Genomic DNA, 18,232 nt, shown 5'->3' on the forward strand with positions numbered 1-18,232 from the left:
GTACCACTGTTTTCTTCTTTATGTGTAATCTTGTTGCATGTCTCTACATAAGCTGTTCTGGCCACTCATCATAGTAACCAGCTGGGCCATTTCACCTGCTGGAGCCATTAAAGAGGACTCTCTCCCCCTAGATTAATCCCCTCCGACATTAGTTTTTTGCTCTGACAACTGGAGCAGGCATTCAGAATTTGCAGGTGGCCAGTGTGACGCACATAATTGCCTACAATTTTAGGCAATGAATAAAAATGGTCTACATTACTTGTCAAAGGTTGTATATGCAGTGCCAAGTGAGATCTATGGGAAGCCTTTTAGGGTTTAAAGAACAGTTAATAGCAAAGCTGCACAGTGCTTTTTTAATCATAATGCATTTGTAATATAGCACTTTGATCTTCTCCTTGTAGGAAATGGTGTTATATTAGCCACTTTTAAACATTTATGAGTGAAATTCAGTTAGAGGAGAGTAAAAGTGATTATTCTTAGGCAGAACATGTTAGATTTCATTAAAAGTTTTAGCTTGCCCCTTCCTTGTTAAAATCTGTGGGGAGTCCTGTTCCTGGAGGGTTTCAAATCAGGATCTGAAGATTTAGAAGAGCTTTTTCTTTTTTTTTTTTTTTTTCTTCACTAAAGCAACTGCAAGACTAGAAAAGGCTGTAGTAAATACTGATGTTATTTATGGTTGTTTATAAATGTACTTCAACTGCATAGCATTAAGAGCAAAAAATGTTGTGTGCTTGACGGTTTACAGAATGTTTCCTTGTATTTTAAAGATCTTAATTCTCAGTGGTGTCAATTATAGCCTAAAAATGCATTATTTAAAGCATGATGATAAATTATCTACAACAAAAAATAGGCGACTCTAAAATGTACTACTCCTAGAAGAGCAGAGTTTGACCTTTCAGACCCAAGAGCCTTTTATTAACACCTGCCTGTAAGGAGAACCGTGCCACACGCAGCTTTCGGATTCACGACCACAAAACTGATGAGGAAAGGCTTGAAGGGTTCAGTTTGTGTCACTTGCTGTTTGCCGTTTCCATTTCACAGATGATTAATCTTTCTGTGAAGAAAGGCCAGAGAAACAAAGCACATTGGGCTCTTCCTGCAGTTACTCCTTCTGAATGCACACTAGCTTGCTAACTAAAAGGCCTTTAGATTTCCTGCCGAGAGAGATGTTCTGAAAGTGAATGCAGCTGGTTGGAGGTCACCAGTGCAAGGCTCTTGCCATTGTGTAATGGAGGCTTTGGCAGGTTTCATTTTGGGGGGGAGGGAGAAGGTGTTGGCGAAAAATTAATGTGGAATAAAAAGGGCTTTGGCCATTTGAATTAATTTCTTGAAGGGTGGATCATCAATAATAGGCTCAATTTCTTTTGCTCACAATTTAAAAAAAAAAAAAGATATTTGCTGTGTTTTTTCCCACCCATTCCCTTTTCTTAATGGCATGTTTATATTGTACGTGGTCTCTCCTGCTGGATGCTGAAATGTCGTGTCTTACTGAGTTTGAAAAGCAATCTAAAATGTGCTGATCTTAAGATATATTTTATGAGCTCTGCTAATTTTCATGGTGGCAAGAGATGATACTTGAGTATTGTGTATTTAACTTCCTAATTACGGGATTTGCTTTGTTTTGATAATCAGTATTGCTCCTTAGTGACTTTTAAGGAAGCAATTTCTTTTTCTGGGAGAGTAAAAATTTTTTTAAAAAAGGTATTATATAATTTTTGTTTGTATGTTTTGAATCTTAATATATACATGCCTTGTTTATGGAAGAGAATGATCTGATATCCAGCTGAGTTTTTGACTTTGTTTTTTCCTGATCCTTGTGTAGGACGTAATGTGCAAAATCAAGACATGGGTAATAGATGAAAAGAAAGCTGTCCGCTTCTATCATGATTGGAATGATAAAGAGGTAGGCTATAAATTATTATCCCATGAATTGACTCCTAATTTTGCTACCTGTTACTGTCTTTTTTTAAAGGTGTTTTTTTGTAAGATTTCATATTCATAGTGTATTGAATGTTAAATTTATCAGCTAATTCTGTGTTTATCAGTGATCTATATATTACACTTTAATTCTGTTGCCTTCTCAGACATGCCATCAGGAGAATGGTCATAGAATTAACTCAAGTTGGTATAACTTGTTTTTAAAATTCTCCTCCTGTATTTTCATTTCTAGATTGATGTTTTGAACAAACATTTGTTTTTTACTTCAAAACCGATGATCTACTTGGTTAACCTCTCTGAAAAAGACTACATTAGAAAGAAAAACAAGTGGTAAGTGTTTTCAGGTTAAATATCTAGATTTATGTTTCTATTTCACATTTTTCAGTGGTGAATAATTCCTTGTGCATTAAGATCACCAAGGATATTAGTTAAAGTAGAAACAAAAACTAATGTTGCACTTTGTTACTTGTTATGCCCGCATTGATACGCTGCTTGAGTGCAATACATATGGCGAAAGCCTGAATGAAACTGCAGAACAGAAAAGACTGTGCTTTCCTTCCTTACATTTTTACATGAATCCATTAACTGTGAACAAAATAGATTTGATTTAGAAGCACTGATTTAAATAAACATATATTTTATCATGTTACATAATGCTGATTGAACAAGATCTTTTTCATTCCAAAGGAATGAATTGAATGCCAGAGGGCTAAAGCTATGCGAGTTGCACGGAAATCTTTCAAACTGTGACAGAATTGCACATTTTAACACTACTTTTCTGTTTGCAGTTGGGTGCCTGGCTTCCTCGCTGCTGCTTGCCCTATGCTTATGGTTTACAGGCCTGTTTTGATGGGTTTTAATGCCATGAACAGCACAGGTTTTAGTCAAGTATTCCTGACATCAATATTACGACTTAAGTGCATGATGGTTACAAAATCAATCTATCAGGCATTCAATGAACTGGATTAAGATCCAGTCCTAACATGGCAGACATATGGCGGGAATCCGCTGTTGAGAAGTACAGCTTTTAGCATGTCATTGGAAGCTCTAGATGGGGTAAATATTTGGTTTGAGGAGGAGGCAACAGATTAAGTAGTGTATGATGAAGAAAAGTTTATAGCAGTATATTTAGTTTAAAAAAAACACAAACCACCAAACAACAAACCTTTTCTCAGTATTCAGATCTTTAAACACTGTACTTGTGAGATACTTTGAAAATTTATAAATGTATGTTTGTGAACAAATACACACATGTAACTCAACCAAACAAATCAAAAGTATCTAAAGCGGAATATCTGAATTCTCCTAAAGTACACCCTCTGTTTCTCCCTGTACTTCATTAAGTACTTAGATGCACATGGTTTCAATTTTCCATTAAAAATTCTCATTTCCATATGATATCAAAGAGTGAGAAGGCTTTAAACTGAAAAATAAACATTCATAGACTGGAAGCCAAAACAATAATTAATGTCAGATGGTTAACTCCAATAAATCATTAGAATAAATTCTGTGAAATTACAGCAGCTAAAACTGTCCTTTTGATAGTCCAAGACATTTTGTGTTAATGTTAAAGAATAAAATTTAACCTGTTTAATAGCAAACCCTCTTGGCCAAAAACACAGACTTTGGAATAAACTTGATAACCGGTGTAATAATGTAAGCTTTTCATGTTTGCCAGATTTTATGACTGTGAATTAATTTGTTCCTTCTTTGAATGTTTTTTTGGGTATGACAATTTAAATATTAAAAGTGATTCTACCCAAGGAAGTCTTTAAAATCAGGATAGTAGTATTTGCTATGCTATTGTCAGGTGATTATTTCTTTTAAGTACAAATGTTTGGGTTTCCTGAGGTTTGCTATAACCTTATAGTATAGGCATAGAAGTTTGTGAAAATGGATGAGTTGGTTGCCCTGTCCAAAAAAGGATCCTCGCACCTGTATGATTACAGGTAGAGCTCACTGGCTCTAATTGTACAGTAAATACCATTTCCCAGACCCTAATGGTAGGCAGACTATTTAGGAGACGCCAGTCTGTGATTTAGCTGTCGCCAGTCACCCCATGTTTTTTGTGAGACTAGTTGTGATGATGACATAGTTAAACCCAATTGAAAGCAAATCTTTGTATAAATTGCAATTTTTAATTTGTAAAAAATCAGATGTTTGAGTTGAGGAGTCATATAATGAAATGGTTTAACTGTTTCTATTACTATTAATGATTTAGTTTTTAAAAACTATATCCAGATCTCATGGATGTGAGTGTAATTGTAGCTGAAAGATCAAAGCCTGGGTAGCTGAGTGATGTTCCAGAAGAGAATTTACCACATAGCCATTTTCAGTACAGTTTCTGCCTCCTGCTGTTCCTATTTTCCCTCAAGCTAGCCATTGACTACCCCCTGTGCATCCCTGCTCGTAAAAAATGATTGAGGAAGTATTTGTCATGTATTTATGAGTGGGAAACATTGTGTGATAGGGAAAGGCATCTAGTAGAACCAGAAAGATTGCCATTTTCTTTCATTCAGACACTCTGCCACAGCTTTAAATCCTCTGTTTATGCGACATAGCTTTTATATTTAAGAGCAGAATAAATGTTTTCTATGAAGGATGCTAACGGTAGGCTTTTGTCATTTATGTAGTGTAAACAGATGTAAATGATTATAATATATTTTACTGTTAGATGCCACTTACTTTGTAATTTTTTTGTTATTATTTTGAGGGGTAGAGGTTCATATTTGAAATGCAAGCCACATTTAGACTAGTCGTTCAACTTGAAAAAGTTTATTTCTGAGCTTAATTCATAATAATACTGTAACAAAAGTAAGGTTAATGCAGGAAACGCTCAGCAGTAAAATGTTTTCATAAGACTTTTGCAACTATAAAAGTGTTTAAAACAGCAAAGGAGTGGAGAGGCTTTTTGATTGTGGGTAGAGAGGAAAACTAAAATTGTCTTTGTTTTACTGGGTCACTCTTTCAGAATTAATGAACATTTTAATTGTTAGTTAAAACACACTTACATTTAAGTGCTAACATGTTATTTTTCAATCCAAGAAAAGAAGAAAACACTGTGAAAGATAGGACTATTGTGTGTTTGAGTAGGTGTATTGACCTTTTGAAAGATGTAAAAACTGGAATGGCTCCAAGCAGTTACTTGCTGGTTTTAACAATGTTGAATTAGTCATTCAGCTGATTTATGATTAAGACCTAGCCCCTGAAGAGAAGCTGACATGGCAGCTGTGCTAGTCGCACTTGTGTTATGATCAGATGACAGTAATCATGATGCTGTATGGGGGAATCCACTGCAACCATTCTTACTCTACATATTGCTGTTCTCTAAATGAATACTTAAGCCCTTCTTTTAATAATTCCTAATGGTTTTTACATGGCTGTAGTACCTTAACATGGTATACATGTATTCAAGTTTTATCGTGAAAGTATTCTAAATAAGCCTAATAATTTTCTGTTAAAACTGCTTTCTGAGTCCCAGGATGTCACATAAATCCAGGACACGAGATTTATCAGCCCTTCACCTAATTAAAGGTTTACATTTTAGTCTTGCTAAAGAGGATGCATTTAGCGGGTCATAATATGGATTCCAATTATGAAATATATTGAGCTAATTAATGAGCAGATGTAGTGGACCATGTTTATCATATTGTACAGTTCAGTATTTTGGACTTAACTCTTTGCAGTGAGCACCAGGAATACTCATGTGTCAAAGCTGCGTAGACTGATCTTTTGACTTGACTTCTCAGGTCTAAACCAAGTGATTTTTCATCCTGTGCATAGACTAATTTAAGGAGTTGATTACGCTGCTGACAATTCTGTTATCTATAGCATCATAACTAAGTCATCTGAGACTTGATAGGGATATTTGAACATTTTCTCTAATATAATCCAGACTTGTTGAGCGTCCAAATGTGTGTTAATGTTATTTTCAAGGGGCTGTCTCTCAAAATGTTATGGTAGATATTCTGTTAACAAAAATAAGTTGGGTGTTCCTGGATAGGATACCTCTCTTGACTGATCTTACTCCTGTGTATTTAGAAAGGTGGCATATATGCCATAAAAATAACCTTTTCCCCATTAGTTTTTCTAGCATTTTTCATGTTCTTAAGCTAGAAGAAGCATAATTAGGTCAGATGAAAGGTCTGTCTTTTCTGGCATCATGTTTCTGACAGGCCACTAACATGTCCAGGGAAGATTACAGGACCACATTAAGTGAACAAAGTGTATGCGTCCAGCTTCTTGCAATCTATTATTGTAGAACTGACTAAGCCAGATATGATATACTTGTGGTTAATAATTTTTGACTGATTTTTATGCTGTGAATTTAGCCATTGACCTTTTGAACCTATATATACTTTTGGCATCCCAATATCCTGGAGCAGGGACTTCCACAGTTTAACTATGTGCTATATGGAGAAATACTTCCTTATGCTTGTTTTGGATCTGCCACGTCGTAATTTCATTTGATGCTCCTTAGGTCTTGTAGTATGGGAGTGAGTAATCCTTTTCTATTCATCTTTTCCATATTGTTTCAGATGTTCCAAATATTTTTTTTTTTTAAAAAAAAAAAGGGAGAGGGGTGGAGAAATCTGACATGAAGAAAGAAATATTGGGGTAAAGTACGAGGAAGAATCAATAGACTTGAGTATGAATTAATCTGATTCTCTCAGTCTTCACTTTATACTAGTTAGGAAAGAAAGTTATTATCTGGTTGGAAAAGGAGACTTGATGTTCTTGGTTGTATTTCTGTGGGTACATGCCCAGTGGCAGAATAGATCTAGTAAGTTAAGTGTTCACTTTCTTAGCGAAAGAACAAGGTGGTGTCATGTGCTGGTAGAGCAAGAAGATGGTGACAGAAGAAATGCTATCCAGAAGGTTTTCATGGCTTCAGTACATCTGTTAAAATCAAGAAAAGAAAGCAAAACTTAAAAGAAACTCAACAGCAAAAAAACCCCTATACTCCCAAACCTCCCCTGCCACCCATAAAATAATGTCTGATTTTAGGGAAGTCCTGGAGATACTGTTTTTGTACAGGCTCTTCTTAAATTGGTTAGTAATAAATATTTGATCTCTATGTTAAAAAAAAAAAAAGAGTGAAAGATCGTCCTTGGCATTTTACGTGCATTTTGGTTTTGAGATTTTTCAAAATGACATCTTAAAAACCAAAAGAAGCAAAGATTAATGGAAATGGTAATATTAATGTAACACACCTTGAAGCAAAATGTGATTTAACAAGTAGTGTAAAGTTATATATAAGAATCTTAGTAAATAAATGCACAGGATGTAAAGTTAAGTGAAAGAACAGCTGTGGGCCAGCTCCATCTCTTACAGCTAGAAATATGGTGACTCAATGGAACTGTAGCATCCCACAGAAACACCATCTCTTTTCACTGTCCCAAGTTTCCAACCATTTTCAAGTGCTGTCTGAAATAGGTGAACTTCACAAATTTTGCTGAAAACCAAAAAAAAATTACCCCATTTGGACCAAATACCTAAAAGTCGTTTGTCTTCCAAAAGGAGGGATGCTGCTGTTAATGAACCTCTGCAGTGCAGAGGCAAACAGAATTACATCACTTAAAGCAAACAGTTATTTGCAAATACCAGGATATTAGTCATATAGCAAGATACCAGAGTGAGAGCAGAATGCAGTTTTCACTATCTTCAGCTTCTGAACGATATTTATTTTCTGAATTACATTAAGCAAATAAATACATTATAGGTCATACAGTCATGAATGTTTAGGCAGATGAATTTTATTCTTGTAAATATATTTGAGAATGTATTTGATATAGAATTCTTTCAGTCATAATTGTAAGTTGTAATGCCATCATGGTGTTGAGATGTTTTCTTGACATAGCTGCTCAATGATTTTTAAGGCTGTTTTCTATGCTGACAGATTTGCAAAATTACATTTTAAAATATGTTGCACTTCTTATCCCTGCCTTACAACTGAAATGCTTTTAAAAAGTATTACAGAGTATTTGTATGTTCTGTGTGTAAATGGAGATTTGCATACACAAGTTGTGAATACAGCTCAACTTTGATACTCACAGGTAACAAGATCCAGAATTTGTGCTTCCTATTGCACCTTTACTGCCTGTTTGAGAGAGAGAGTACCTCACAGCTCAGGTCGTTTTAACTAGAGGATGGCATGTTTTCCATAGAACACTTACATACTGTATTAAGGGATAGTGCTGTTTGCTTAATAAACAGTTATTCTTTATTACGTCTTATACAAATTAATGAATACAAATTAATTTATCACCCATCAACCTAATGGCAGTCTTTTTTCTTCCCAGCTCATTTGCCTGACATTGCTAGTTGACTTCTTGTAGTCTTCTGGATTACCAATTCCAGTGACTTTTCATTCAGTTGTTCTATCCCAAACTTTTTTTACTCACCCTTTTCCTAGCTGATGTATTCTCCATAGGGCTTTGCCAGGTTGCCTCTCCCTCTTGCCTGATTTCATCCCATTCTTGCTGGCTTAGTTCCAGTCCAGTCCTTTGGCCTGGATGATTTCTTTCATCAGACTTCCTGCTTTGCTTTGCTTTCCTTTACCTCCCCCTCTGGAGTCCCCAGTCTGTTTGAATGTGAATGCTGGGTAACAGCAGGTGTTAGGGACATGTCTCTTAAGCATGGGGAAGATGGGTCCCTGCTCTCAGCTCCAGTGTGTAACCTCACCCCAGACACACAAACACCTTCCAGGAAAAGTCTAGCTTCATTCCAGTGCTCTGCCTACATGCAGGTGCTGTGGATTATAGAAGGAGATTAAATCACGGAGACTCTTCAGTGTTAAATTTGAGCAGTTTTTCTACAGAGGACATGAATTTCTGATTTAGACGTACTTTCGTACAAGTGCGATGGTTTATCTCTGATACCGAGTTTGCTCTGTGCCAAACGTAAACTCTTGGCTCCTAAGCGTTAGGACAGTAAAACTTCAAATAAAATGTTTCTGGGATGATTTAAAAATGAGCAGTTGTCCTGGTCTCGGCTGGGATAGAGTTGATTTTCTTCTTAGTAGCTGGTGCAGTGCTGTGTTTTGGATTTAGCATGAGAATGATGTTGGTAACACACTGATGTTTTCAGTTGTTGCTAAATAGTGTTTATACTAAATCAAGCACCTTTCAGTTTGTCAGGCCCTGCCAGCAAGAGGGCTGGAGTGGCACAAGAAATTGGGAGGGGACACAACCAGGACAGGTGACCTGAACTGGCCAAAGTGATATTCCATACCATGGAATGAGATGCTGAGGATAGAAACAGGGGTGGGGGGTTCAGCCAGGGCCGGCTGATCCCTGCTCAGGGACTGGCTGGGCATCGGTCAGCAGGTGGTGAACAATTGTATTGTGCATCACTTGGTGTTTTTTCTTTTTTCCTTTAGATTTTATTCCTCTCTCTCTTCTTCTCATTACAATTGTTGTTGTTGTTATTACTGTTATCATACAAGATTATATTTTATTTTAATTATTAAGTTCTTACCTCAACCCATGAGTTTTACCTTTTTCCCGAATCTCTTCCCTATCCCTTGGGGGGAGCCTGGGGGAGTAAGTGAGCGGCTGCATGGTACTTGGTTGCTGGCTGGGGTTGAGCCACAACAGCAATGCTGTATGGTGAAGCTATTTTAAAAAATTTCAGTCCACCTGGTTACAACATGGCACTTATAGCTAAAGTGTAGGTTGCCAAGTCAGGAAATAAAGCCTCAGTAATTTACTTAGGCTATATTGAGCCTTGAAACTGGTAATAAGAGGAGGTGGTGATGGAGGGCAACCTCTTGGTTGTTGGGAAACCTGTCCTGGGCAGATAAAGGTAGCTTCAAGCTGTTCTTGCAACTCCTGAAAGGCTGCAGGCTTAGAGAACAGGGTAACCAGGGTAATGCAGACCAATTTCTGCAGTGTTATAAGTGATACATGATGATGGCCCAGCACACAACACCCAAACACCAGCCCAACACAGCTGTACTCCAGTGAGCCTCTTGTATTTTCTGAAAGCATCCGTGTGCATCAAGCTGATTATACTATCAGAGTAATGCCAAGGAGCTATGTGTTTTAAGGCTTCATATCACTAAGGCTGTGCTAAGTGAAAGCAGCTATAGGTAACTTTTCAACTTCATTGCTGTGTGTATGATCCCTGTCTTACCAGCTGCATGTCATACCAAACCTCCTTTTGAACAATTCAGCTTTGCTTCCCGTCTTCTGTTCATTCTTTTCTTCTCTCTCCAGATGCTCTTCTGAGTGTTGGTTTTTTGGTTTGTTTGTTGTTGTTTTTCCCCCATCATCACCATAATTTCTGAGCTGTTTGTACACAGTTTTGTGGGTGCAGTTAAATGTTGAACAACCGCAGCTTTGAGTTTGGATGCTTCACTGATTTTGTAGTCGGGTTGTGTAATCTTAGGAATTGCTACCTGCTAACAATACTTTTTTAAAAATCTGCCGTGACAGTTTGGAGAATCAAGTAATTTGTGTGATATTTTATTCAAACACTTGGATTTTCATAGGCAAAAATCTGAAGCAATAGATGCTAGCTTTCAACAAGCAAAAACTTAACAACTTAGAAAGTTATCCAAACTTGTGCAGGGTAAGAAGGGGTTTCTTTATTCAGGATATACTGTATGAACACTTTAGAAACTGTTTCTTCCTGATCTTCATTGGAAGTGGGACTTTTCAAAAAATGATTTTGTTACATTTATTAACACGTGCTGTTTAAGATAGGACTCGGAGAGAAAATAATGGGGCACTAGTTTTCAAGTAAATTTATTATTTTGCTTAATTCAGTGTATAAATAACATAAGCAGTGAAGAGAGGGACTTGCACAGAAAAATGTTGTCGAAGACAGTGATGTAAACTTTGTTGCAAAATCATTGCAATGTGACATGTTCCTGACTCTGGATGCAACTTCAGTCTGTTCAAAACTGAAGAATGCTTAAACTGCCCAGAAACAAACCTGAGATGCAGTGATATGTCTGAGAATAGATTTTGCTACTGTGGAGTTGATATGGAAAGAGCAGAGACTAATAAATTAACTGCTCTTTGTTTCCAGTATGTGTGTAAAAGCTTACTCCAGTTTTCTGCTAGTTAGTTTCCACTGTTTGGGAAGCTTGCTTTATGCTTCAGTTTTCCTTACCGCTTCCCTAAAAATGTTGGTGCTAGTGAAATCATAGACAAAATGTTTTTGGGAAATATTCTCTACTTTAAAATCAAGTTACCCAATAAAAATGTTGATACTGTCTAGCAGTTGTATGTTTTTCTGGAATTGTATCAGTGGTTATCTCGTGAATGATGTCTGCAAAGAAATAATGTGTTCTGTCAGTCCTTTTTTTCAAAGGCTTTCCAAATGTGCTTGGAGTGATGTATGTGTATACTGTATGTAGTTGTGGTCCTTCACTGCCTGCTACTGTCACAGACTTAGCTGGGTAAGCAATGTCCTGCTTGCTTGCCTGAATGCAGATTTTTAGGTTTTTGAATCAATTCTTCTTTAGAACGCTTCCCTGTTATTTATTGTAGGTTAGAGCACAGCTTTTGAGAATGTGTAAAATATTAGTTTTACTGGCAGCTAAATGAGTTTGGGAATTTTCAGTAGCTTGATATCTTTTTTTGATACTCTAAAGAGAGATTTTTAGCTTCAGAGTGTCTCATCTGGCTTTTTGTGGCTAATGTTTTTAGATTCAGTCTAGCTTTTATTTAGGAGAACAGACATCTGTCTTCCATAGTACTCCAAGCCAGTGGAATCTTAAAACGCTGAAATGGAAAAAGCAAAGGAGAAACAGTATTTTTCTCACTTGCCTTTGTACCAGAATGGAAGAAAGGGGAAGGGTAAGCAGCCTAAGAACCCAGCTTTTATATTGAGGACCAGATTCTGTAATTTACAGTGTCTTCCAGGCCAGGGTTGTTAGTCTGCACGTCCTCAATGCAACCCATCAACAGGTCTTCAAGGATTTTTGAGACAACCAGGGTACTAACCACTCTATCAGTGCTGTCATCTCTCAATAATATCGTTACCTCAGATGCAGTCCGACTTCCAATGGTAAATAGTTCGGTAGTGATTTCACTCTTACTAATTTTAGAGTAAAGCAGTTTGGCTGTGCATATATGCCTGTAGATGTTTGTGTCAAAATCCCTTTCACATTTCATGTTCCTGATGAGAAACATCATTACTGAGGTAGAAGTAAAACACTTCTTGTTTCCATATTCTTTTGTGTCATGCACATACAAGCACAGCCACCTTTGCTGCAGTGATTTTTGCATGTAGCAATATTGATGAGAGAAGGAGAAGGAAGGTAAAACAGTCTACTCAAATTTCTCAGGGGTAAAGATTATTCTTTGATTGAAAGTGAGTGTCCAAACCTACTTGGAGAAGATGAGCTTGGTTCTGCTGCATTTTTCTGTTTATTGTTGACTTATAAAAATATTTTATGTCTCCTTTGTGATGCAAGTTACAAAAGCCCAGTTACACTTCTTTTGTTGCAGTTAAAATGCTATCTGCTAATATGCTGTAGCTGAATCAAGTTAACTTTTTCTACTTACTTGAACTTCACAAGAATTTTGACAGGGAAAGACAGGTAGAGAGTGCTCTACATATGCCATGGTTTAGTTAATGAGCTCAAAGAATAACTTGAATATTTCCCATTAACAAGCAGGTTTTATCCTAGAAGGCAGGATTTATATTTTTTTAAATAAAGAAGGGTTTTGCCCTTATTTGCTTTAAAATCAGCTAATAGAGAATTATGCAAGAGGTTATTATTCTTGATTCTTGTTGTTTAGTCTTAATTATTGTATATTAATTTAGTTGTTATTAATTATTATTATTAATGTGTTGAGCCCTGTGACTTTCAGAATGAATGAGCATTGTTAGCCTATCTTTGTCAACTAGACAACACAGAAACAGAAGTAGTGCATAGTTCATAAAGCAAATAAATTACTCTTTCAAAACGAGGGGAAAATAGATGCTATGGGTAGAGTCCCCGGCTTTTAGTGTGTGTTGGGTCATTATTATTGTATCTGACATGGTGTTTAAAAATCAGCAGCTGTTACTATGTGGGTCCTATTGAGAATCTGGAAGATGGAGAGGAAGGCTGTTGAATGGCAGTAGAGATGGGTGGCTGTGATCTCACTTAGTGTGGTGGGAGCTGCAGGTAGCTCCTTCTCTGTGTTAGGATCTAGTACCTCCTTGCTGCATGTAACCTGTGGTTTTTGAGAGGAAAAACAGGTTTTTGTTCTGATGGTAGACACATCAACAGTTGTAATAACTGGCAGGTGAGCTTTCATTTTAGAATTTTTTTTAAGCCAAAAAACCTTCTAAAAATCTGTCTTCATTTTCTGAAAATACAAGACAATTACTTGTGTTACTTTTTCAAAAACATCTGTATGGGGAAATTTTGATGGAGCATTGAAATCAGTATCACTATAATAGTATCTCTTAAACAATGTCCAAATTAATAAGTAACTTACGCTAATACTGACTGGCAGATTATGAAAGGAATCTGATTCACAAAAAAGTACATGTACTTACCTCTAAAGTTCTACTTACTGAATTTCTCTGTCCGGACCATGTCTTGAATCATTTCTTGCTATCACATGCTACAGAGTTCTGTTAATCTAAGTTCTCGTAGTTGAAGTTAATTTTATTTCACCTACTATTCTTTATTTCACTGCAGTTGATATTTGGGATATTTATGGAGTCTGGGAACAATACTCATCTTAAAATTGTTCTTCATGAATAGTCCTGCAGCATGTGTTCTCTGAGGGAATATTGTATGGACTGTTCCGTTTCCTACAAATAGGGGCTAAATGGGAATATCAGCCAATGAAAAATAATTTATTATAAATAGGAAAATGATGTTTAAGAATTAAGATTCCTTTATACAATTGGAAATATTGTGTGACTTTGGCAGGCATTTTTCAAGTTTACTTTTGCTTTGAGGTAAATTCTTTGTTTCACAATTTACAGACAAATTTTTCATTGATAATTATATTGAAAATCTGTTGCATTTTATTTATTTTAATGTTATGGTTATTTACAGCTCAATTTTAAGTATTGAGTATATGGAAATCTATTTTCATTTAACTGCTTGTTTTTCCCAAGAAAGATTACTCACCTTCTCAAGTTTTGGCAGAGTGTTTTATTTTTCAACTTGAGTTTCTTCTAATGACTAATATTAATGCCAGATGTTCAAATGCTGATAGTCAGTAGTTTTACAATTAATAGAACTATGTGTCTTTGTTTTGAAAGAAGGAATAGATGCTTCTTCATGTTTAAATTGCAGAGGAAAGTTCATAGGTTATGTATGTTTCATGGAAGAACTGTCAAACAAGACATTTGGTATGGGTATCTTATTATCCTTTATTACAATGTTTGACTTTAATTATTGTTAATTTGGGGAGAAGTTAAGTAAAATAATGTTTTGGATTTCCGGTGCTCTGGCAATAGTTTCTAAAGCCTGAAGAGATGTTTAGAAGATAAATATTTGAAAGTGAGTAATTACATGTGCTAGTTTTGTACTTCATGGAATTGAACAATGAAAATGCGTTTATCAGTTTCACTGTATATCAGTTTCACTCTTTTTCTCATGCACTGGCACAGTATTACACTTCTGAAGTGAAAATATATTTAAATCTAAACAAATGGTTTTTATTTAAAAAAAAAAAACTTACACCTAATACATCGAGAACCTGCACAATGTGGTCTATCTAAAACATGTGATGGTTCTTCCAGCTTGTTTTATTTCAGAGGCTCATTAAATCCATACCTATTTTTATTTAATAAAATCTTTATGTCCCGGGATACTCAAATTAATGAAGTGTGCGTATGTGTGCATGCATGTTCAGTTTCCCATAGTATTTAAAAAAATATTATTATTTAAAAATAACTTTATGGAGGCTAAATGTTTGTCTTTGGCTCCCTCTATCTGCCTGTCTCTACTTGTCTTTATGAATTAATGCTTTTTTATAACTTGGTCCATCAGATAGGTTGGAATCAGCAGATAAGATGTCTGCAAGTAAATAAATAAATAAAAATGTGGTGAAGAGACATGGAGAACTAGTAAGGAATTCAGTTATTCAAGCTTAAAAGACAAGGTTAATGACTTTGTGCTTAGACAGTATATTTTTCCATTCTGGTCAAAGGCTGTTTTCTGTGTGAGGTTTTCCATAAAGATACAGCAGCGTGCTTGAAGTATATTAAACAGAAACATGGTTTTAGTTGCCTGTCTTGCAGTATTGTGTGGTTGTGTGATAGCCTTTTGTTTCTGATTTCTAGTTATATTAGTATCGTATTGACATAGAACGTAACTAGATTGTTCTATTAGTGATTTCTGACAAACAGATACGCTAAAGCTGTTTCTGACAGAAGATACAAAGTTTTGACAAACATGCATGGCACAGCAAGTGTCCAATTCTAAAGAGCAAAATAAATGCAAACCACCATTACGGGGAACACAAACAGCCTGAAAGCAAGTGATCAGTAAGCAAATAATTGTTGAACTGTTATGAATGGAATAGGATGTTGAAATAGGGCATGATTGGCTGATGTTACATATGTCCTTGATTACCTTCCTTGTGCTTTTATCCTAATAAGTGACATTCTTTGTATTCCCTTGGATGGCTAGACAGTCTGACACTGAAGAAGAATAAATATTGCATGTGGTACACATTAAGCTGTCATCTGGGACAGCATTTATAAAAAGTAACTAGAAAAATTCATAAGAAATTCTGCAGTGCTACAGTTTCCTGGCTCCAGTCATAATTGTCAAAGTTCTTGACACATTCAGGTCTTCTGAAATGATTTAGGTTTACAGTTACTTGGTGTATGAATAATTATTAAGGATTCATTTTCTCTGATGATGCAGACTGTTAATGTTAGTTCTCAAAATGTTGCATTTTCATTAAAGGCTATGTAGTAATAAAAAAAAATATATATATACAAGTGTGGTGTATATAGCTAGTCCTCTTGCAGAGGTCAGAACCAGGAGATGGGTATGTATAAAATAAAAGTAACTGACAAAATGAAAAAGCTCTTTTTCAAATGCTGTCTTTAAATCTTGGTGGAAAAGCCATAATGAGCACGCGTTGTAACTATTTTTCTACTTTGGAAATAGACCTAATTTTTGTGTAAAATACCAGTCTTCTGTTTTTGTTCACTGACTTAAAATTAAGACTCAAAAGCAACATAGCAGGATATCATCATCTCTGCAAGGGCAATGGAGAAAAACCATTTTCAACTATCTTAAGTTGATGAGTTAGTGTTTGAATGTAATTATTCTAATCTTTAATTTTGAGAAGAGGGAAGTGTAGTAGTTACATTCCTTGTACTCTTTAAGTCTCTAAATTTCTTGTGACAATTTGTATGTTGACCAAGAAATATTCAGTGGCTCCGTTGTCTTTCCATGTATTTGTCCATTGCCTAACATAATACCATGGTACTCTCTGGAGTTTGATACAAAATTTCACTATAAATATTTTAAAGGATTTTTACAGCTCTATCACTGACCTTGCCAGTGGAACATTCTTGGTTTGTACTGTATTCATGATATAATCTGGTTTTGCTACATATGAAAATGCAGCCTTCTTCCAATTGTGGGTACATGTCTCTCCATTTGTGTCAGTATTGTCTAACTCATGTGATCTTTTTTTATTATTTTACTGGATTAAGAATACCCTGTAAGGAAAAATAGCCTGTTACCACCTCATCAAGTTACTTAAGGACTAACACGATTTTATAGGTGACATTGTGCTTATTCTCATCCTTCTTCCAAGTAGGCTATAACTTATGAGACCTCATTGTGAATGGCTTGGAATGGGAAAATAGAGCCATTGGCTCTTTCATAAATTTGCATTTAATGTTAATTGGAAAGCCCTAAAATAGTTCTTCAAACAGGGTTGGAAAAAATGTGTATTCATGGGAATACATAAAGCTGAAACACCTGTTTAGGTTGAAGAAAGTTTTCTCCCAAGTGTAACACTGCTCAAATGTTACAGGTAACTGTTAACTCTGTAGACCACTGCAGAGCACAAAATATTTGCCCAACTGGTAAATTGAACTGTAAGTCCCACTGTGGGAAATTGCTTTGCTGTGCTCCAAACAGCAGTTATCTTAGTAATTGTAGCTGAATTCTTTTGTAGCTAATAGACAGTTGATGTCCTTCTTACCATGACAGAATTATTTTATTGCAATATTATTAATTGTAAAAATTTCAGGTAAGACGTGTTCATGTAGTTTAAGATGGGCTGAGTATGATTTTTAATTGGTGCTCTGAGAGCACTGGTTTTTTGGTTGAGAATGTGCATAACCTCGCATTTCACATTCTAAACCAGCGCTCACAACAAGGAGCTTATCAGAGCAAATTGTCTAGTCCATCCCCTTCCTCACTCAAAACCTAATGACCCTTTATCATCATGGTTTAGATTGCTGGACACAGATGTGAGAAAATACAAGTAATCTACAGGTAACTACAGTAGCTGCACTGATGTTCTCAGAGAACTGACTGCTGGGAAGATAAAAAGCTTCCCACAGAGCCTGTGACTTTCCAGCAGCAAAGCACATCATGAGCTCATACATGAAGTTTTATTTGCTGAAGATTCACAATAAGATGCATTAGGACATTCAGCAGGGTCCCTTCTTAGATGAGCACAAGAATTCAGTGAGGTTGTTAGCTGATGCACTAGTGCATGGCTTCACACTAAAACTAGAAAGTCCAACAATACCAATAATGTTTCTTTTTGAGAACATCACAAACTGCAGCTGTAATATGATATTGATGTTAACATACTTTGTTCCTTGATAGTAAATGATGTAATATCATTGAACTTTTTTTTTCTTGTTAAGGAAAGTATTCAGGCGGGAAGTAAATGTTCTTTAGGAAAAAGGCTGCTGGCCGTAGAAGTACAGAGTTAGCAGTACATACTAGATATGAAGGTCGAAGTCAAGTCTTATATGAAAAGACTTGTGTATGATTAATTACCATCTTTTTCTCAGCATTTTTTGTTGTAATCATGAAGCAGATATAAAAATCTCTGTGTATGTGGTCGGATACTTTGCCAAGAAATGGGAAGGAAGTAAAATATTTTTTGGATAAATTTCGTGTACCGTAAGGTTAAGAAGTTCATGATCTAGTTTACTATTTTTTAAAATGTTTTTTGTAATTCAAGAGGCTGCTATAATACAGTTTTTATTTTTAGTGATTCAGTAAGGTTGAAATGTATCTGTTAAACCAGATGGGAATGATCAATGTGAATCAGTCTGTCTGCACTTTCATTCTCTTCTAAAGTAACTTAAGTATAAACACAGTTACTTGCATAGAAAA

General features: G+C 35.8%; 1 protein-coding gene across 2 annotated transcripts in view; it reads left to right on the forward strand.

Annotated features, from left to right (window-relative positions):
* The window catches only part of OLA1 (Obg like ATPase 1), a 103,635-nt gene that overhangs the window by 60,617 nt on the left and 24,786 nt on the right, over positions 1–18,232 (forward strand). For both annotated transcript variants that reach the window (XM_056349018.1, XM_056349019.1), the window contains 2 exons: positions 1,823–1,903; positions 2,171–2,268. In XM_056349018.1, coding sequence (XP_056204993.1) covers positions 1,823–1,903; positions 2,171–2,268 — 179 coding nt within the window. The remainder of the gene's footprint in view (positions 1–1,822; positions 1,904–2,170; positions 2,269–18,232) is intronic.

The sequence above is a fragment of the Falco biarmicus genome, chromosome 8 (assembly GCF_023638135.1).
Source record: "Falco biarmicus isolate bFalBia1 chromosome 8, bFalBia1.pri, whole genome shotgun sequence".
NCBI lineage: Eukaryota > Metazoa > Chordata > Aves > Falconiformes > Falconidae > Falco > Falco biarmicus.